The 23,549-nt window shown below is 35.1% G+C and overlaps 2 protein-coding genes across 3 annotated transcripts; one reads left to right on the top strand and one right to left on the bottom strand.

Annotated features, from left to right (window-relative positions):
• The first annotated feature begins 8,953 nt into the window (after positions 1-8,953).
• Positions 8,954-11,413, top strand: LOC127075218 (uncharacterized). Its single transcript, XM_051016707.1, has 2 exons — positions 8,954-9,216; positions 10,816-11,413. Exons 1-2 carry the CDS (start codon positions 9,102-9,104, stop codon positions 11,103-11,105), a joined length of 405 nt encoding a protein of 134 aa, XP_050872664.1. The 5' UTR covers positions 8,954-9,101; the 3' UTR covers positions 11,106-11,413.
• Positions 11,414-12,086: 673 nt separating this feature from the next.
• Positions 12,087-21,875, bottom strand: LOC127075217 (uncharacterized). 2 transcript variants are annotated; one of them, XM_051016706.1, is made up of 10 exons: positions 21,241-21,875; positions 20,329-20,403; positions 19,657-20,219; positions 18,187-18,819; positions 17,927-18,081; positions 14,432-14,643; positions 14,204-14,337; positions 13,813-14,075; positions 13,617-13,720; positions 12,087-12,670 (listed from the first exon to the last, which is right to left on the bottom strand). In XM_051016706.1, exons 1-10 carry the CDS (start codon positions 21,542-21,544, stop codon positions 12,600-12,602), a joined length of 2,514 nt encoding a protein of 837 aa, XP_050872663.1. In that variant the 5' UTR covers positions 21,545-21,875; the 3' UTR covers positions 12,087-12,599. The 2 variants fall into 2 exon arrangements, with proteins under 2 accessions (XP_050872663.1, XP_050872662.1); XM_051016705.1 differs by having other exon boundaries at positions 20,329-20,406; positions 21,241-21,874.
• Positions 21,876-23,549: the final 1,674 nt, after the last annotated feature.

Below are 23,549 nucleotides of genomic sequence, written 5' to 3'. Positions count from 1 at the left end.
ACCGTGCGTCTCTGATCCTGTGGCATGTCAGTCCATTCTATTGCAAAGAGGTAACTGCCTAAGACTCGATTCAGCGAGCTACGACACCTGCTGCTAGGACATGAACACATTGCCCACTCTCCTTTGACACAACTGGTGTCCTCCTTTGTAAGTCCATGTTCAGATGACAACCCCTATGTGGCCGAACTACGGCAACTCTGATTCTCATTCCAGATGAGATACGTAGGCACGAGATGCGATATCTTGCCGAGTTTTTGACTGACAACTAACAACTAATCTTTGCTTGCTTTCGCCCTCGTTGCGATTATTTTCTCTCGCCCTCGTTGCGATCGAGACCTTCCCTTTCTATTGCCCTAGTTGCAATCAAGACCCTTATTCCCGTAGTTAGTTGAACTACGTTTTGCTCTGATTCTCATTCTAGATGAGATACGTGGGCATAAGACGCGATGTCTTAGCGAGCACACATCTCTTTCACCCATAGGTAGCCGAGCTACGAAGACTCTGATTCTCATATTTAAATGAGATACGTATGCAGTGGATGCAACATCCGTGCGAGTCATTTTCTTTTGACCCCTCTTTTAGTAAATAGTACATTAGATATACACACACCCTTTAGACAAGAACAACAAGAGTGGATCCCGTAGAGTACTACGGATGCGTAGGGGTGCTAATACCTTCCCTTCGCATAATCGACTCCCGAACCCAAGATTTGGTTGCGAGACCTTGTCTTTTCCTTTCTTTTCTTCAAGTTTACTTCGAGCGTTTCCTTTCCCTCCTTTGGGATAAATAACGCACGGTGGCGACTCTTCTGTCATTTCTCTTTTTTGCACTTCTATTTATTTTTTTAGGGTTGCGACAATCCTGATGAGAGTTTTCACTTGATCCTGATCACTTTTTTGTGAACAGATTTTGTTTGATTTGATTCGAATCAAAATTTGCACATGATTTGAATCAATTTCATTTTTCACAAATCATGTTTGATTCTGTTTGATTTGATTCAAACCAAACTTTCAACATGACTCGAATCAAATTATTTTGCCTAAAAATCCTGTCAATAATGGGCAATTTGATTCAAATCATTTTTTGTTCTTGATTCGAATCATAAGGCTTGTGATTTGAATCACATATTCATTTATTCAAATCAACTAGCATAATTTTAAAATTTTGGGTATTTCTTTCATTTCACTCCATTTTTGCTCATTTGATTCAAATCATATTTTTCTTGATTTGAATCTAACTACCTTTTTTCAACCACTTTGTGTGTTTCATCTCAAGCACATATAAATCATTTTATGTCATCATTCAAACATAACATACATCATTGTGTTAATATTTTTCAGTGTGATTTTATGTCAAAATCAATTTGCTAGGTTTTGAGTGTTCAAAGTCTTACTACGAATATCTCACATCTTCCACTTCAGTTGAGTTCAGATCTTATCAATTAGAGTTCTGAGATAAATTAAAAGAGGCGAGTACTTGAAACTAGTCGTTCTTGGATATCTTGTTAAGCTTTCAGGTTGCTAGAAAAAAAAGGATTATTAATGGTGGTGACAAATTCCATTGAAAAGAAGTAGATTCTTCTCTCTAGCATTGCCTTAGTAGTAACTGTGTAGAAGGCTACAGATATGGCGGAGTTCTTCTTGAATCTTCGAAAAATATTACCGTTTAAAGAATTGGTAGGATCAAGGGGTTGATAGCTGCACACGAATGCTTGGAGCAGAATTAGTGTTATTGGAAGGTTCAAGAAACATATTCGAGTAAAGATTACGTATAAGAGTTTGACAAGTTTGCTAGATACAACTCAACATCCAAATTAGGAGATTTATTTTCTCATTTGTAAATCGTGGATTGGTGATTGTATGAACTCTTGAAAATATTTGTCAATTACAAGGAACTATGCGGGTTCCAATGGGTAACCATTGAAGAGTGCACGTAGGTCAAGCAAGGACTAATGTCGAAGCACTATAAATCTCGATGTCATCTCTCTAACTTTATTCTTGCATTTATATTCATAGTGATTGCATGTTATAATAAATAAAAAAACAATTTTAATGTGGTTCATAGTTTTGGGATTTTGGTTCTGAAAAGGGTATGTTTTATTTTGGTTTTAATGTAAATTGATATGACTACTTAATTGGGTGGTAATGAGTTTTAATGGCTTTAAATTCTTGATGTTAGAATCAAGCCTATAAATAGTCTTTGGTCCCCAAAGCTTTCTCTCATCAGAGAAAAAGAAATACATATTTTGTTTCCGCATTAAAACCTCTAATTCTATTTCCGCATGAGCTTGGAGGTAAAACCTCTAATTCTATTTCCGCATTTTGTTTTATTAATCTTGTTGTTCTTTTTCTATGGCTAGGTATTGAAACTCAGGTCCTAATCCATGGCATTCATGAATGTTACCGCTAGGCTGCTTTGTTAAACGTGTATTTTGATTCTGTTCATATCCATATGATTTCATTTTTACTGATCATTATGCCTTATTATTTAATCTTTGAATTAAATTTGTGCATAAATTAAAATTTATTTATAATGTTATTATTTTGTTAAACAATTATACAAGAGATCTTATTTATTTAATTTTGTTCTCTCATATAATTGAGTTACTATGTCTAGTGATCGTTATAATTTTGATTAATTTGGATTAGCCACAACATCCTTAAATTAATTGAGATTGTTTTTTTAAAATTTTGAGATCACATAAATTATTAGACATAAAATTGTAATTAATTATGCGTGGTATAATGAATTTTATCCTACAGGAATTTTTATTATATTTGTATGATTAATTAGGATAAAATGTCAAAATATTTTCATAACTTGCCCACAGGAATTATGAATTGGTACATAATTTGATAGTTTTATCATAAAGTATTAATTTTGGATAGAAAAACAAAATTATATCATGCACGTAAAGTGTGAGGTTTGAAAAATCTATCGCAATTTTTTAAAAAAATCTTATTACATTAAAATTTAGCCCACAGGTAATTTTTATGTTGCAAGATTTATTTTATGGTATGTTTATATTGATAATACATACAATTTGGATAATATTTATGCCTCAAATTTTGACATCAATTTTGTTTATCTTTTTGGCTTCTCAACCTGCTAATTTTTATGATATCCGATGTGATATTCCCGAGCTCAGAGGAGATAACTATAAGGTATGTAAGGAAAGAATTCTCCTCTATCTAGGATGGATGGACATAGATTATGCTATTAGGAAAGACGAACCACCTGCAATTACAAATGAAAGTACTCCAGCTGCAATCGCACTATATGAGCGGTGGAAGAGATCCAACCGGCTCAGTGTGATGTTCATTAAGGCTAAGGTCACGGGTGGAATACGTGGTTCTGTCGATCAACATGAGAATGTATGTGATTTGCTTAAAGCCATTGACGATCAGTTCATCACTTCTGAAAAGGCTTTGGCAAGCACATTAATTATGAAATTTTCCTCCTACCGACTCACCAGTGTGAAAGGTGTGCGTGAGCACATAATGAAAATGCGTGACATTTCAGCTCAACTTAAGAAACTTGAGGTTGATATGTATGACTCCTTCCTGGTGCACTATATTCTGAACTCTCTTTCGTCTGAGTATGGGCCTTTCAAGGTCTCCTACAATACACATAAAGACAAATGGTCAATCAATGAATTAATGACCATGTGTGTCCAGGAAGAAGAAAGGCTTGTAATGGAACAGAGTGAGAGTGCATTGCTGACAAGCACTCGCAGGAAGAATAAAGCTTTCAAAACTGACAAGTCACAAGCCAATCAGAAAGGGAAATTCAAAATACCACCGCAAGGTGATATCAAGAAAGAAGCAAAGTGTTACTTCTGTAAAAAGGGAGGACACATGAAGAAGGAATGTCCTGGATTCAAAGAATGGCTTGAGAAGAAAGGTAATTTATTTTCATTTCTTTGTTATGAATCTAATATGACCGATGTTAATATTAACACCTGGTGGATTGATTCTGGATCAACAATCCATATAAAAAATCCTTACAAGGTATTCAAAACCTAAGGAAGCCAGTGGGAAGTGAGCGGACTGTCCTATCAGGAAGCAGAATGGACTCACATGTGGAAGCTATTGGAACTTGCAATTTAATTTTGAATAATGGTTTTGTTTTGAAATTAGAAAGGACCTTTTATGTACCAAGTTTCTCACGAAACTTGATTTCAGTTTCTAGACTTGTACCTTTTGGATATTCCTTTAATTTTAAAGACACCTTGTTTGAATTATTTTATAATTCGGAATGTGTTGGGAATGGTATATTGTCTGATGGTCTTTATCGTATTAATTTATAAATCGAATCCATTTATAGTTCAATGCATGTTCAAACTGGCACTAAGTGGTATAATATTAATGAGAATTCTTCTATGTTATGGCATCGGAGATTATGACATATCTCCATAGAGAGAATTAAAAGATTAGTAAAAGATGGGGTGCTTAATGCTCTAGATTTTGCTGACTTTGAAACTTGTGTTGACTGCATTAAGGGAAAGCAGACCAACATGTCTAAGAAAGGTGTCAATAGAAGTTCAAGTATATTAGAAATAATTCATACAAACATATGCTGTCCTGATATGGATGCACATGGTCAGAAATATTTCATTACTTTCATAGATGATTACTCACGATATATGAATATTTATTTGCTTAACAATAAATATGAAGCATTAGATGCCTTCAAAGTCTTTAAGGCTGAAGTTGAGAACCAGTGTGGAAAACAAATAAAGATAGTGAGATCAGATCGGGGTGGTGAATGCTATGGTAGATACACTGAGAGTGGACAAGCACCTGGTCCATTTACTAAGTTTCTTCAAGAACATGGAATTGTTGTCCAATACACCATGCCCGGTTCTCCGAACCAAAATGGTGTTGCAGAAAGAAGAAACTGAACATTATTGAACATGGTGCGGAGTATGCTTAACAACTCTAATCTTCCTAAATCATTGTGGAATGAAGCACTAAAGACGACTGTATATATTCTAAACCGGGTTCCATCCAAGGTTGTCCCAAAGATACCATTTAAGTTATTTAAAGGATGGAAGCCGAGTTTACGACATATGCGCATTTGAGGATGTCCGACTGAGGTGAGGATTTATAACCCACAAGAAAAGAAACTAGATTCGAGGACCATTAATGGGTATTTCATTGGATATGCCAAAAGGTCTAAAGGTTATATATTTTATTGTCCATCTCATACAACTAGGATTGTGGAGTCAAGAAATGCAAAGTTTCTTGAAAATCATTTGACTAGTGGGAGCGATCAAATCAAAAATTCAATTTCTGTGCATGATCATATAGACTATGAACCTTCCACTTCAAGTAATAGATTGGTTACTATTTACAACATCCCTCAAGTTCAAATGGATGTTGATCAACCAATCATCGAGACTCCACAAGCTACTGATGATCCAGTAAATCAAGTTGGTCATCAAGATGATGAACAATTAGTTGAACAACAAGATCCACAAGAAAATGCTGATCAAACATTAAGAAGATCTACTAGGACAAGAAAATCATCTATTCCTAATGATTACATTATGTATCTACAAGAATCTGACTATAATGTTGGAGTTGAGAATGATCCTGAGAGCTTTAGACAAGCCATGAGTTGAAAAGAGTCAAACTTGTGGTATGATGCCATGAATAATGAAATGAATTCCATGAAAAACAACGACATATGGGATCTTATAGAGTTACCTAATGGGACAAAGGCCATTGGTTGTAGATGGGTCTTTAAAACCAAGAAAGATTCATTAGGCAACATTGAGAGATACAAGTTCAGACTCGTTGCTAAGGGATTTACTCAAAAGGAGGGAATCGATTAGACTGATACTTTATCTCCTGTATCTAAGAAAGATTCTCTTCGTGTCATCTTGGCATTAGTTGCACATTTTGACCTTGAGTTGCATCAAATGGATGTGAAAACAGCCTTTCTTAATGGTGATTTAGAGAAGGAGGTTTATATGAAACAACCTGAAGGTGTCTCTTCTAATAGTGGTGAGCATTTGGTTTGCAAGCTTAAGAGATCCATATATGGGTTAAAACAAGCCTCTCGTCAATGGTATCTTAAATTCCATGAAAGGATATCCTCCTTTGGGTTTATTGAAAACCCCATGGATCAATGTATATACTAGAAGGTCAGTGGGAGTAAAATTTGTTTTCTCATTTTGTATGTGGATGACATACTACTTGCAACCAATGATAAAGGTTTTCTACATGAGGTGAAACAATCCCTATCTAAAAACTTTGATATGAAGGATATGGGTGAGGAATCTTATGTCATTGGCATTAAGATCCACATAGATAAACTTCGAGGAATTTTGGGTCTATCACAAGAAACCTACATTAATAAAGTTTTAGAGAGATTTAGAATGAAAGATTGTTCACCAAGTGTTGCACCCATTGTCAAGGGCGATAGATTTAATTTAAATCAATGCCCTAAGAATGATTTTGAGCGGGAAAAAATGAAGAACATTCCATATGCTTCTGTTGTTGGAAGTCTTATGTATGCTCAAGTATGCACAAGGCCCGACATTGCATTTGCTGTTGGAGTCTTAGGAAGATATCAGAGTAATCCAGGTATGGATCACTGGAAAGCTGCAAAGAATGTGTTGAGATATCTTAAAGGAACAAAATATTACATGCTAATGTATAGGCAGACGGACAATTTTGATGTGATCGACTATTCAGACTTTGACTTTGCTGGTTGTGTTGATTCTCGCAAATCAACATCAGGATATATTTTTATGATGGCTGATGGAGCTATTTCATGGAGAAGTACTAAGCAAACCTTGGTTGCTACTTCTACTATGGAAGCCGAGTTTGTCTCCTGTTTTGAGGCTACTTCTCATGGTGTATGGCTTAAGAGTTTTATTTCTGGGCTTAGAATCATGGATTCTATTTCTAAACCTCTGAAGATTTTTTGCGATAATTCAACAGCTGTCTTTATGGCTAAGAACAATAAAAGTGGAAGTCAAAGCAAGCACATCGACATAAAGTATTTAGCCATTAGAGAAAGAGCTCAAGTATGCACAAGGCCCGACATTGTATTTGCTGTTGGAGTCTTAGAAAGATATCAGAGTAATCCAGGTATGGATCACTGGAAAGCTGCAAAGAATGTGTTGAGATATCTTAAAGGAACAAAATATTACATGCTAATGTATAGGCAGACGGACAATTTTGATGTGATCGGCTATTCAGACTTTGACTTTACTGGTTGTGTTGATTCTCGCAAATCAACATCAGGATATATTTTTATGATGGCTGATGGAGCTATTTCATGGAGAAGTACTAAGCAAACCTTGGTTGCTACTTCTACTATGGAAGCCGAGTTTGTCTCCTGTTTTGAGGCTACTTCTCATGGTGTATGGCTTAAGAGTTTTATTTCTGGGCTTAGAATCATGGATTCTATTTCTAAACCTCTGAAGATTTTTTGCGATAATTCAGCAACTGTCTTTATGGCTAAGAACAATAAAAGTGGAAGTCAAAGCAAGCACATCAACATAAAGTATTTAGCCATTAGAGAAAGAGCTCAAGTATGCACAAGGCCCGACATTGTATTTGCTGTTGGAGTCTTAGGAAGATATCAGAGTAATCCAGGTATGGATCACTGGAAAGCTGCAAAGAATGTGTTGAGATATCTTAAAGGAACAAAATATTACATGCTAATGTATAGGCAGACGGACAATTTTGATGTGATCGGCTATTCAGACTTTGACTTTGCTGGTTGTGTTGATTCTCGCAAATCAACATCAGGATATATTTTTATGATGGCTGATGGAGCTATTTCATGGAGAAGTACTAAGCAAACCTTGGTTGCTACTTCTACTATGGAAGCCGAGTTTGTCTCCTGTTTTGAGGCTACTTCTCATGGTGTATGGCTTAAGAGTTTTATTTCTGGGCTTAGAATCATGGATTCTATTTCTAAACCTCTGAAGATTTTTTGCGATAATTCAACAGCTGTCTTTATGGCTAAGAACAATAAAAGTGGAAGTCAAAGCAAGCACATCGACATAAAGTATTTAGCCATTAGAGAAAGAGCTCAAGTATGCACAAGGCCCGACATTGTATTTGCTGTTGGAGTCTTAGGAAGATATCAGAGTAATCCAGGTATGGATCACTGGAAAGCTGCAAAGAATGTGTTGAGATATCTTAAAGGAACAAAATATTACATGCTAATGTATAGGCAGACGGACAATTTTGATGTGATCGGCTATTCAGACTTTGACTTTGCTGGTTGTGTTGATTCTCGCAAATCAACATCATGATATATTTTTATGATGGCTGATGAAGCTATTTCATGGAGAAGTACTAAGCAAACCTTGGTTGCTACTTCTACTATGGAAGCCGAGTTTGTCTCCTGTTTTGAGGCTACTTCTCATGGTGTATGGCTTAAGAGTTTTATTTCTGGGCTTAGAATCATGGATTCTATTTCTAAACCTCTGAAGATTTTTTGCGATAATTCAGCAGCTGTCTTTATGGCTAAGAACAATAAAAGTGGAAGTCAAAGCCCACCGGATCTTATTAAACACTTATGGAAACCATAGTAGGTGGCCCACCGGATCTTAAACAAGGCTCTGATACCATGTTAAGAATGTGTGGTTTGGGCCTAACTCAACCCTACAAAATCGGTTGGTAGAGTGAGGACTGCCCCCCATTATAAACACATGTTCAGGCCATATATTGTCCGATACAGGACTCTTAACATCTAGGATACTTTTACATCAATAATGTGTAATAATTAAATTCTTTTTTATTAATAGATGAAGTGACAAATATTACTAAAAATTTACATTCAATTTGTATTCGTTGAACTAAAATGTATTTATATCCTTCTTAATTCACATGAAATAATTTTTATAAAGTACAAAAAAAACTTTATATCAATCATAAAAATCTATTTATTTAAATTTTTTAGAGCAATTTATTTATTTTGTTGAAAGTAAATCATCTATACCAAAGAGGCCAAGACCAAGTAAAGAATTGAAATACCATAATCAATACAAAATTGAAAGCGAAGCACAACCACACACACCTTGGTTTGCCCGATAAAAATCCTATCGGAATCGAAAGTTACTCATCGCCGGGATGGCCACCGCCGTGTCCAACGTTGCTGGCCGCCACTCGTTAAGCCAAATCCTTACCGATTTCGTCAAGTTCGCCGTAGACTCCGCCATCGACGGCTATATCAAAATCATCCCTGGTCGGTTTTTCTTTCTTACTCGATTTAATCCATATTTTTTCCGTTTTGTTTCGGGATCATTCTTTTGATAAAGAAATGGTATTCGGTTATTTTTCAGAATAATGGAATCGTTTTAGTTAGGAATTGTATATTTGTATGATTTTTAATTTAAAATTAGTTTGTTGGATTTTAATTTACAAAAGTTTATAAGTTTAACTGCATGTTGTTCTGTTATAAACCTGAATTTAAAGATTTAGTGGCTGCAAGAGATGGTGAAAGATGATCGGAGTGCATGGCGGCTATGCTGCCCTGCCCAACGAGTCTCACGCTCAAGTCAGTAGGGGATTGATGCATAGAGGTATAGGGTTAGAATAAAAAAGGCCTTGATTTGTGCAAGGCCGCACATGGTCCAAAATTTGTCCCACGACTAAATAGGGCCTCATAAAATAGTCACGGTTAAATCATAGTTAAATATACCTCTATTTGTTTTGTCAGGGTTAAGTTGCGGCTAACCTACCGATGGCCTCTAAAAACTTGAGATGGCTTTGGATTTGTGATGATATCATATATTGTTTGAAAGTGTAACCATTTTCTGTTAGGATGAAGTGATAGTCGGCTAAGATCAAACATTCACCAATAATAAGTGGGCTTAGGCCAGCCCAAAGTTTGGTCTGGAATATGTAATGTAAATAAGTTGAATGAGATAGATTATGAAATGCACAAAAGTATAAAATTTTTATTTTGATAGGAAATTTTAGTAGTTGATTTGGTTGGGAAAGAGGTATTTGTTAGCCGCGGGGATCAAACCCTGACCCTTCTTCTCAAGGGAAAACTCTTCCAAGTGCTTATGGAAGAAGATGAGACAGTTTTGTAAAAATTGACAAAAGTTATAACTTATAAGTAGATGTAAAACCTTTTCAACCTCTCTTTGGTTATAAGTCCTGGAGAAGTTTATCTGATTTAATTTGAAGATGTGCAAATGTTTTGTTGTATGTATCATCATGTTACATATTTTCAAAATTATCTTACAATTCTGAGCATATGGGTAGGAGGACAACTCTTATGCAACTTGTCCCTTTTTTTTATGATGCATTGCTCCTTCTCGTTATCTTATTTTTTTTAATAGTCTGTCCTTGTCATTTATTTTTCCGATACTATGTCCTAAGATTACCGTTGTTTTATGACTAAGGCAATCATCTACGTGATGGGATTTACCACCTCTAAAATCAATACTGAGAAGAAAAACTGATGAGTTATATCTGTTGAATGAAAAATCAACATATGAGAATTGAAATTCAAACAATTTTTAACGTGTGTATGCATATTTGACGACACAAAGGGTCAGGTATATAGATCAAACGATTTAATAATGTGTTTTTATTGATCATATTTTTATTTAAACATTTGACTTCTAAGTCCTTTTTTATAGCTTTTCCTTGGTTGTTCTTATTCCTTCTCTACCGGTACTAATTGGACTACCTCTATTTAATTTACTCTCTTTACTGTGAAACCTAAAATCTCCTCTGTCCAAACAAACTTTCAAACAAATTCTATTACTTTTCACATAATATTTTAACAATTCAAGTAATCCCTCTAATATCATTACTATGATTATTGCAGACAGAAAACATGCAGATAAGACAGTGCGGAAAGAACTGATAAATATACCGATGTTGACACCATTAAAGACCAAGAAACACCTTGATAAAAAGGTTGCAAATGAACTCCTTTTTGAAACAAAAGTGGAGGGAGTGAAGGAAGAGATGAATAATATTAAGCAGCAGTACAAAACATCAAACAAGCTTGTTGAAGATTCTCAGCCTCCAAATAAAATGGGTGATAATGGCTTTAAGGGAATTAATCTAATACAGGAAAATGGGAAAAGAGTATTCATCCGGTCTCGTCTATAGAATGAAATTTTCTTAATAGCAACACAATCTTTCCATCACTTTGAGAATGGATTTCAAATAAAATAGTAGGATTTGATATGAATTTCACTCAAATAGAGATGTTGGTGTGTAAATATTGCTAGCAAAGATAGTGTAATATAATGTGTTTTGTTTTTCTCTCTCTCTTCTGATAATGTGTGAAGCTGAAGCATGGAGATAACTAGTATACACATTACCTCATCGTGTGGTGTACTGAGTGATTTCCTAATGTTATGTAACTCGGTCTTCCTATAGTATTTAGTTATATATATGACATATTTCATTTACAAGGAGTAATTTTTCTCAAATTTCACAAGGACATAAATATAAAGAGTAAAATAATGTTTTCTCATTTATAACATTTACTTAGTTGACGAGTAAATGATTATTGTGGTTATTTTAACTTTAAACTAAAGCAATAAAGAATGAAAGAAAAGCTTACCATATCCAAAACAGAATAAAACCAATAACTTAGTTTAATACTGTTGTTAAGACTATCAGACAACAGACTTGTATTCCAATTACCAATTTACTTGATATAAGCTCTCATGCATACTCCGAATTTCAAGTATAATCAAGATACATTTACTAAATCGTCAATGAGTTAAATTTACATTGCATAAGGGTAAGCCTAACTAATAGTTTGATTTCTCGCCATAGAAAAAAATTCAGGTAAAAAGACAATTATGAATTTATTCTAGACATTTGCAAGAGAATGATTCCATGTCTCCAACCCAAGTATATTACACCAATGAGCCTTTTCTTAATTCTTGTCAACAACTTATCAGACAAAATGACTTTTGTTTGGGTATATATCTAACGGTAGTTGGGAAAACATTGCAAAAATGCTGGAAGGAACCATGTTTCCCATACATAAGAACCAGATGTTTAATACAAGACTAACTTCTCAGATATTGTAAATATTCTACTCCATAAAATAAGCAGCCACAGAAAGCAAATCACTTGAGTCACATCAAATGTCTATTAATGTGAATAAAATAAAATCCATGTTACAATGCTTTCCTTCCACTGATGTCAATTGAAACATGGAAAGACAATAAATTGCAGGTGCCACTGCCAGGATCCAGATGCCACATTGCCTTAAATATGAAGTCACATACGTACATCTTCATAAAAAATAGATTTATCTATAAAGATTACATTTTTCCCCTTAAAAGGGGTATGAAACAATCATCTATCTTAACCTCGTGGTTTACAATGCACAAGTGAAGCTCTATTTCTAAATAAATCCACACACCAACTCTGTCACTGGGAGCAAGTTGTGACTGCAGTTCTAAAATGCAAGCAAACAAATCACACACCAACTCAATCACAATGCTCTAGTAAGGGAAGATACTTCCGTGCCACTGGGAGCAAGTCGCGGTTCTAAAATGAAATGCAAGCAAACAAATCATTCCACTTTGCCCCTACAGCCCCAGATGACATGTTCAATGAAATTCAACCGGCTTGTCTATATTAAATAATCCCCTTAGAAATGCTAGAAGTTGCATTTATCTTTAGTGTGCGCTCAGGGATGTAGGTAACACCTGTTTAAAACCAGAATGCATGATAAACCAAACATGGTAAAAATATTTGAGGGACATATATGTAAAAACATGCTTTGCAGTTTGCACATGGAAATACATAAAGTAATGACTAGAGAGAACAGGAAACAAATTATAATGCAGAATAAATAACAGAGGATGGACCCAAATGACGCTCTGCAAGGAAATATATGCCGGGGAGAACCAATACAAGACCATATCATATAATATGCAGGACTAAAATTTGATGCATTTAAGTTGCAAATTTTTGTCATGCAGACAAGTGATTGGTCAAATATGAAGTATTGGTAGAGTAGAGCTTTTAATAGTCCATCTATTTTTCCCCTTTTTCCCAAAAATTCCAAAAGAACCCTTCATAGACACAACATGCTAGCCACTGAGGTTAGTATGTGGGTAACCAGATTCCAGACCAAGGATTTAGGCACTAGTTCATGAGAAATTCAGAAGTAAAATGGGAATTTTCAGAATCTCCTTCTGAGGTTAGCATGTGGGGAGCTATACTTTTTGATATTTCAATGGTTCCAAATCTTAAACACGCTACAGATGATGGCAGTTAAAATCTGATCTAGAAACTCCCACAAGTTTAAATGGTATTGGTGATTTAACAATCTGACTTATATGTCCAAACATTTCCTACCTAGGAAGTGCCGTCAATTAATTCATTTCATCCCTCCGAAGTTCTCATAAGGATGCAGTTTCTAATATCTTGAGATATCTATAAAAAAAATCGAGCCATGGGGCTCTATAAAAAATGGTCAAAGCGAAAGTAAATTATTTTGATACAGGTTGGGCTGCATCAAGGGTGATTGTGTCCACCATAATACATTGTACTGCATAATTCAGGGACCAACAACTCACTGGGTACAATTTCCCAAATGTCTATTTTCCTAACAAAAAAAGCATCATCCAAATGTATGGTGATCCATACCTTTTTCTTTGACATCAATTTGCAGAGAGTCAAGCGTGATTGTGCCATCAGTCAACGGGAGTAGCTCAAGCTTAATAGTGGATGTGGATTGAGATGGGATGCATCTGATGTGGAGAATACATGGTTTTAAATTGATCAATGCGCATTTAAACTTTAAACAAAACCAAAAAAATAAAAACAAGACATAATATATTACCCCAGTGGAACTCTACTCTGGAGCCACAGATGTGTACAACTCATGCCAGAATTAGGGATGACATCATCATTCTTAGAAACTGTTTGAGGTCTGCCATCGTCATTTATCCTTCCCAGAAATTCTGTGAAACCAATAAAAGGACTCGATGGAGTGGCTGGTGAACTCAGTGAAACCACTGAAGGGGGTGAAATAAAAGATGCTGGAGCAAGCACTGTCAAAGTTAGATCTTCAGATGTCAAATTCGAAGCTTGAAGAGTTAAAACCTGACAAAGAAATGGCATTTAGATTAATCTAATTGTAATTTTAGTAGGAGAATAATCACAGTAAACAAAATATGAGCATTAATGCAAGATCTCAACTCAAGATAGTCAAAACTTAAACATCTATTGACCTGCACAGCAAGTTGGGAGTTTCTTTCATAAGGTCCTGGAGATTCTCCTGACATTTCAGATGCAACAGAAATCATAATATCCCTCGACATTCGTGGACGCCAACTGGTTGGTTGTTTAAAGAATAATTTTGATGCTTTATTAAGAACAGAACGAGAGAAAAGAACACTAGTTAACATCTTTATAGTCGTTGGTACAACAGAACAAATCAAGGGGGATAAAAGGCTTACTTGTATAATTGCATCGACATGATACCATAACTGCATACTGATCGTCAATTGAAGGAATCTTACTTCTGTCAAGACTTATGGAAGAAAGACTTGGTTTTGATGCCGAGCTTCCAGATTGCAACTTTGAAAAGCGAGGACTTTCATCCAGAACCTTTAGATGATTACAAACAGATGTTGCAGGTTTAAGGATAAAAGAATGCTCCTCACCTCTCCTGTAATTAGAAACTTCAAATAAGATGAAGAATAGTAGACTTAACTATATAAACCAAATTCTGAATTTCACATTCTCTTTATAAACGCTAATCAGATTGATCCAACCCCAAGATCCGTAGACATGTGTATGTGAAACACAATTTCTTTCCCAATTATGAGTGGAAAATATTTGTAGGTCCATAAACAAAGATAAACATGGCATTCACCGAGGCTTTTTTTTTGGATTATTTCATGCCTTATTATGTCATAGAGATTCAACTAAGTTTTACGTTGACCATCAATATGTTGATTGCCCGACACAACCCTCTCATTATAATCGCTAGAGGCACATGAATAAAATAAATTAGGGTAAACTATTATGAAAGACTTAGACGTCAATAGTTTGATAGAGATATGACTCATGACATATGTTACTGTAAGTTATTTCGATCTGGTTGAACATGTTATTGGAAATTATTGAGATCTGGTGGAACATATGTTTTGGTTGAACTTATGATATAATAAAACATTGCAACAAACAACAACCCCACTAAGTGGGATCAGCTACATATGGATCAAACTACGCCACTATGTTCTATCAAAAACCATGTTTCTATCTAACTCGTTAATCTCAAGATCTTTTCTAATAGTTTCTCTTATGGTTTTTCTTGGTCTTCCCCCACGTCTAGTTGTTTGACTACCCTCCATCTGATCTGGTGGAACATATGTTTTGGTTGAACATATGATATAATAAAACAATGCAACAAACAACAACCCCACTAAGTGGGATCAGCTACATATGGATCCAACTACACCACTATGTTCTATCAAAAACCGTGTTTCTATCCAACTCGTTAATCTCAAGATCTTTTCTAATAGTTTCTCTTATGGTTTTTCTAGATCTTCCCCTACCTCTAGTTGTTTGACTACCCTCCATTTGATCTACTCTTCTAATTACAAAGTCCACGGGTCTTCTCTCTACATGCTTAAACCACCTAACTCAATTTTCCACCATCTTTTCTACCATGTGTGCTACCACAACACACTCTAATATTGGCATTTCTAATCTTATCTCGTCTAATTTTACCACACATCCACGCAACATCCTCACCTCTGCCACATTTGTTTTATTTTTGTGTTGGTTCTTTACCGCCTAACATTCCGTCACGTACAATGCCATTGGTCTTACCACTGTCCGATAGAAATTTCCCTTCAATTTGAGTGGTACTTCTGTGTCACATAAACCACCTGAGGCTGAGACCCTCCTCAATTTCAACCACCCCAACTTGAATTAGATGGTTTACGTATCCTTCTATTTCTCCATCGTTTTGTACTATGGATACAAGATATTTAACCTGTGGTATGATATGATATCGAACTTTCACCTATAGGTTAGAAACACATTTCCTTTTCTTAAACTTACACTCCATATACTTCACCTTATTTTTGCTTAGGTGAAAGCTTTACGCTTCTAAGTCTAGTCTCCAAGTCTTTGACCTCTCATTTAACTCCTTCGTCGACTCTCCAAATAGAACTATATCATTTCTCAAAACATACATTGTGGTTCTAGCTCTTGGATGTGTTTTGTAGGTACATCCAAAACAAAAATAAAAAGGTAAGGCTTAGTGTTGAACCGAGGTGCAATCATACTGTTATGAAAAAATCGATCGTCTCTCCACCCTGTGTCCTCACACTAGTCGAGACTCTTTCATGCATATCTTGGATAGCTCGAATATACACAATCCTAACCCTTTTCTTTTCCAGAGCTTTTCTCAAGATCTCTCTAGGCAATCTATCATATGCCTTCTACATGTCAATAAACACTAAATGCAAGTCTTGTTGATCCATCCAATACCGATCCATCACACGCCGTAGTAGATAAATTGCCTCCATGGTCGACCTCCTAGGTATAAACCAAATTGATTATCGAAAATTTGAGTTCTTAGTCTCCGTTCAATCACTTTTTCCCATAACTTCATGATATAATATGATAGAGCATTATTGGAAGTTATTGAGATCATGGTTGAACATTATGAAATCTTCCTATCATTTGTATTAGTGATAACAAGAGGAAAGAATCGCCTCTAAAGATTGCCCCTTACAAAGGGTTTCCCCTTTAACACAAACTATAAAATTCTCAGATTGAAACCTTTCTATTTTTCCCTATTTCTCTAATTGTGCCTTTTACCTTAACACCCCACTCCACTTAAACCTTGATCATGTTTATCCATTCATTCATACAAAGGATTATACGCAAGGTACAGTAGGAATACCAACTGAACCAAGATGTTACAAGTTACAGCTCTTATTAGAGAGAACTGTAGCTGTTGTAAAGCACTGACTAGTCAAATTAGATAAACGGGAAAATACATTCTAATAAAATTCATGTCCTATGTGCCATCTTTAACTTATCTAGTTCCATGAGTCTAGTTTAATACTAAAGACTGAACTCAGTCTTTCCTCATCTTAATGCCTGAACAGCAGCATAAATTCATACTAGTAAAATATTTCATTTGTAAATTCCGTTAGCCTGATCAACCATATCTCATCATCCTCTTTTTAATTTATATCATTTTACTAATCAAAATAAAGAAAGCCCTTTATATGTCGGTAGCTTTCAAAGACAAAAAATTAATTCCTATTCATACCTACATTCTTCCTTTTTTACTTTAAAAAAGTATACCCTTTTTTTAATGTTTTACGCAATTTTTTCAAAGAAAAAAAAAGCTTTTTATAAAATTGTCTAAACACAAAAACTCACCCTCAAAACCAGATACTTACCTCTAGCCTGAAAAGGCGTCAATTACATTAAATGATACTTGTCCAACAGATTCTCTTAATAATTTCAAACCACAGTTCATCTTAATATATTTTTTTAAATTACTCTTGCATTCTATAACCCTAATCCTACATCTTTCCAACCCAAATCCCTGGAACAATAACAGCAGCGCAAAGTTGGCAAAACTTTTTTAGTAAAGCTAATGTTTGGATTGGGTTAACAGGGGAAGAAGTTATAGGAAGGAACAACTTTTACCAAAAGAAGAGGGGAAATGATTCATATAAATTAGAAGAACTGGACCCTCCTCCCTTACTTTGCCAAAAGTTAAAATAACCATTCCTCCCAAATTTGCAGGAGGGCAAGGGGATAGATTACATAGCATCTTGAAACAATTTTCCCCCCTTTTGCGGGATTAGGATCACTCAGCAAGAGAATACATAGAACTGATCAACATAGGGTGCGCAACATGATATCGGATAAGGAACAATAAAAACAATATTAAGAAACATAATAAGAATAACAACCTGAGGGATAAATTTGGTAAAGAATGGTCGTTTCCAGCTTCAATACATGCAAATGGTAATGATGACGGTGGTCCAGCTTTTGTTGCTTCTTCAAATATAATGGTAATGGCATCAATAAATATGACAATATCCGGAGCATGTACAGGAGCAACATTCTGAAGAACAACTTGTAAAATATTAATAAAAAACAGAAGCCGGCAACAATTGACAGTATAAATGGCCTTTCCGCCACCCCCCAAAAAAGGTACAAAAGTTCAAACCTTTATTTGAACACACAGAAGATCCTCTGAATTGCAGTCAGCGGCAAAAGAATGAATCTCTACAGGTTGAATTATTTCAAGTCTCCTTCTCCACCTTCTTCCTGGGGTATAGATACCTTGCAACCCACAACAAACAGAAAATCTTTCTCGCTCCAATGAGACACCTCGAAAAGACAAAAGTTCTTCAGCCTCATTTTTTTTCCTTAAAAACTTCTGAGATGAGATCTGGTCCCACTCATCAGTGTCAAAATCTGGCTTAGAACTAGCTGCTTTCAAAGGACCAGGCGGCGGAATAGTATTTTGAGGTAATGATGACATGGAATAACTTCTAAAATGGCTGCCAAAAGAGAATATCTGAGGGCCAGATGAGGGTGAAGAATTGTACCTCTGAGAGGTGCTACTGGTTCCTGAGTTTGTAGGCAAACGAGAAGGAGATAATGGGCGAGACCCAGAGGGGAGATTATCTAATGGAAGTATCCATTTCAATAGGTCTCCACATGGATCCTGATTTGTATAAAGTGAATTGTCCTGGTTCTCAGAAGACAATATTTTCCCTTCATATTTTTCATATTGGAGAATTTCTATACAAGGGTCTCTAAGAAAATTAACACCAACATTCACCTGTAAAAGAACCTGGATCCTTCCAAACAGGAAATAGAATCAGATCAGTAATCTGAGCAAATGAAATTATTCAACAGCATATTTAGGGGGATTTTGTGTATTGAAAACAAAATATGCCACAAATCAAGTTATAAAAACTGCATTTATTGATCCACATGAGTTTCACAAGAATACTTCACAAAGATCTTTCGAAGTATTAAAGAAACTTGGAAAACGCCCATGAAATATATTCAAAACTTAACAAATCTCATGTTCAGTGAAGAGAAGAAGCTAACTAGATTAGTGCAACAATTTCCCAACACAAATATATGTCCTAGAAATTTCATTAATAATTAACAATGATAGTTGCATAAGTTAATATACTCCCTAATAGGCCAAGTACCATATAGAAATTGTTTGCTCCAAATTCCCTAGAGAAATGTAAGGATTTTAAATGTTGATAATGCAGTTACAAGACAAAACAGAGCTGAGTATGCAACAGCCCATAGCACAACCTCATCTATGAGTTTTACAATCAGGATAGACAAATGAACTGGATTCCATGTTTTGCATCTAAGAGTTATTTCTAGCTTAATATACACAAGACATTGGTGCATGCCCACACATACGTTTATAAAAGTTACAAACAATTTTATACTTTAAGTAAAAGATGGCCAAGCTTCTAGTAAGTGTGCATGTTGGGAAAATGAAAATTTTAAGTGATCAAAAGGGAAGAAGAGGAGGATTTGTAATCAGTCCCATATTGAACCAGGAAATAATGCCCCAACTGACAGTGGATCTTAAGAGAATTACAAAAACTTCAGCTAAAGAAAATGCTTAATTGTATTATCAACATTCTATGGCACATACCACTATGTCTCCATTAGGTAGGGCACAACACTTTACAGAATTTCTCGCCACTCCACCAGAAATAGTTGCATCAAAATTTGCTCTATCAATAACTGCACTAATAGAAGACTCGTGTTTTACAGTTTCTTTCACTTCAATTGACGAGATATTTTGGCCATTTGTTTCAGAGGAGATGGATTTTTTTGAAGAACCATGTTTAGACCAAAGTGGCTCATCAGACTCGCAAATCCTCACAAAAAAGTGTGAACTCTTGAATTTGTCCAACAACGATGCAGTCTGTCTTTTATGAACCTCCATTCTTAGAAGGGATTCACCAGAAGAAACATCTGCTGGGTGATCAGCCTTTGCCTTTGGCAGGTTTTCCTTGTTCTCATCTTGACCACTAGGACTAAGTTGCTCTTCTCCAGCTACTGATTTATTTCTGTGCTCGATGTTCCCATTTTCTTTGTTAGGGCTGTGACCTATGCCATTCTTACTCATCAAGGCAGCAACTTTAAAGGGGGTGATAATCTCTGTGTCATTCTTACATGCAGACAAGCATGCCACAATATGAACTTGTTCACCTGTGTTATAAGTTAAAATTAGGTCCATGTGACTTTCTGAACGACCTGGCAGACCAAATAACATATTTGAACACAGAGAATTGTGCTCCAAAGAAGGAAAGAATTTTACCAGGAAAGAGAAAGGAACGGTCTAGAGGACGCAGGGATTGGATATCTGACACATGATTCCAGTCTTCAGGAAGTTCTTCTATTAGAAAAATGGAAACAAACATATCAAGTTAGAACAAGCTGAACAGACAATCTAAAAGTAAAGACAATAAAAAAACTATTCCCCTAACTTCAAATTGTAAACACTACCCCTCTAAAATGAATGCCAATCAAAATCATCTTGTGCTCGTAATTTCACTCATCCGAAACTCAGTTGCCACTGAAGTAGAATTTGACAAACAGTCATAACTGAATAAAAAAAGTTTTGCTCAGTCCTCTTCAGTACTACCACCCTAAATAGAATGATGAAAATGTTACGCACCTCTTTTTAATCTTGTGTCCTACAACGTTCTATCTCTAAAACTAACTCAGATTCCTCATAGTCAAGAAAACACACAACCACGCAGTCAAGGGATCTTGACCCACCGTTAGATGAAATCAAACAGCTCATATACTAAATTAACCAAATCAATATTTAAATAGATCTTGAAATATGATCGGTGTGATCTTAATCTAACAGCCAATAACCAACTGTGTGAATAAATAATAAAGAATCCGAATCTGAATCCCTCTAAAACACGAATAAATAATAAAAATCATTTATGAAGTTTAGTCAAACTCCAACATGTCAACCCGGGGTATTATTAAGTGAAAAAAACAGAACAAAACTGAAGTCATTCTGTTCCACCTTTCTAATCAAACTAAAATTAACCATATTTTTCATTTCATTCCAAGATCTCTCATCTTTCTAGAACATAGCACACCAAAACATAGCACATATAACAACAACATATAAAACTTTCTAACAAATCTAACATAAACTACTCAAAGAATAAAAAACATAACACCAATACACTAATTGAGTAACACATACTATAAGGAATAGCAATCCATCCTTCTTCTTCAGACACATCCAAATGCTTAGCCAACAAAGCAGCATCATTTTTCAAATCATGAACTCCATTCTCCCCATCAATCTCTCCCTCAAACTGCTCCACTGTTGTACCATACCGAGCATATGGATCTTCCGACAATAGACTCTCCAAAGAGTGAGAGCCTTGAACAGGAGGAGGAGGAGAAGGAGGAGGAAGCGCATCAACACGAGGTTCTGGAATCGATGAAGGTTTATTGTCTCTATCTGCTTGTACGTGTGTTGAGGAACGCATCAAGAAATTCATTTTGTATGATTTTGTATGATTTTGAAACCTGAGAAATTCAAAATCAGTGGCTAGGGTTTAAGAGTTTTTGTGAATTGATCGAAGATTTGAGGAATGAAAATGGAAATTGAAGGATCTATGGGGAATGAAATTGGGGGAATACCAGGAGGGTGGAATTGAATTGAAGCAAAGAGGATTGATTGTAAGAAGTGGAGTTGCTTGATGCAACCACCAAGTACGATCAACCAATTCACTTCAATCTCGATCTGAATCTGCTATCAACTCTTACACTCTCTCTGTACACTGAAAATCAATTTCTTAATTCGCCAAATTAAACGCACCGTTTGGGTTCGGGGTAAATTTTATTAGATTTCACTTAACTTTTCTTTTATATGAATGTAATTGTTCAGTTATTATGAAAAAGTGCATCAAAACATTATTTTAGATACTTCTATAGAATTTGAGAAATAATTTTAAATTTTTAATGGGTATTTTTTCATCACATACAATATATAATACATTAACAACAATGAATTTAACTAAGTTTATCTTTCCCGTTCCTGACATACTTGTCATATTTGTCATATTTGTCGGTATCGATCGGATAAAAAGACAATAGTGACAAGTCTAATGGGTCTCCTCCACACCTTTGTGGTGTCTCTGTTGCCTTCTGGATCTAGGATGCCTCAAATACCCTTTTGTTGCCTTCTGGGTCCGGGGTATCTCTATTTAAGGTACCTTTGGTGACTCGGTTATCTTTGTTGTCTCAGATGTTTGAAAAGGTGAAACATATCGCCTACGGGAAGATGGAGGCAGGAATGCATAAGTAGGTGACATTCCTCTAAACAGATGCATGCTTTGGGATTCTGGCATGCCTCAATCGATCTTTTTCATCATTTATAATGTATGTAAGTAAACCACACAAGCGTTACACAATGAGTACAAGCAACAAAAAAAATAGACTAAAATACTCCGGAGATGCATCTCCAATTTCTGGGAATCAAAACATTGACAAAATTTAGAGATGTATCTCCGAAATTTTCTGTAACTCGCACTAACGTCAACGGTGGTAATGCAGTTCTCCAAAAGAGCAAAAATAATGCATTAATCAATAAAAGTACCTACCAAACATATTTCTCATTATGTATAAACTATCAAATTTGTTATAAATTATCTATTTCATAACTTAATCATCAATTTCTACAAATTTATATAAAAACTCAAAAGTTTAGAAAAATAAAAAACTTACAAATTATGAGTTTACTTCAGTGTTGAATGAGCTCTTTAATGAATTTGATGTTGATGAAAGAAGTTTTGAAGTTGGTTGAATGATTTTGAGAGAATGTGAGTTGAGAGGGTTTGAGAACTTTCAAAGTGTTTTTTAAAATTGAGGAAGGAGAAAGGGTTCTGGCGCATTTTTGAACAAACAGAATTCGGAGAAGCATCTCCATAAGTTACACGGACATACATCTCCGTAAATTTTTTCCATTAATTTAGAACTTGATTCAGAAATGTATTGAGTTGAGGTGCTTTCGGAAATACATTTCTAAAATCTGAAAATATTATTGTATTTTTATGAGGTATGCTATTAATCCATAGAGTGCATTAAATAATTCCCTAATTTTGTTATCCTTATGCGTAGTGACACTCACGATGATTATCGTAATTCACACACACACACACGAGTGTTTAGAAATACAATAACATATTTATGAAATTGAATTAATTGTGTTTGAAGTATTGTATTATCAAATATTACGTTTTCCTTCTAATTTTTTAAATCATCAAATCTTAATCTTAATCTTAATCTTATATTGATTTAAAGTTGTCATTATGGCAACCCTAACCATGTGTCATCAAGATAGCACCTCTTGAAAAAAAAAATCATAATTCTATTTTTTATTAATTTTACCCTATATTAAGAATCTTAATCTTAATATTTTATCTTAATCTTAATCTTATTCTTAATTTTGTCTTAATCTTATTTTTATTTTTATTTTAATCTTAATCTTAATATATATAAATT

The sequence above is a fragment of the Lathyrus oleraceus genome, chromosome 4 (assembly GCF_024323335.1).
Source record: "Lathyrus oleraceus cultivar Zhongwan6 chromosome 4, CAAS_Psat_ZW6_1.0, whole genome shotgun sequence".
Lineage (NCBI taxonomy): Eukaryota > Viridiplantae > Streptophyta > Magnoliopsida > Fabales > Fabaceae > Lathyrus > Lathyrus oleraceus.
Note: the sequence above shows the minus strand (reverse complement) of the source record. Positions and strands in the feature narration are given on the sequence as shown.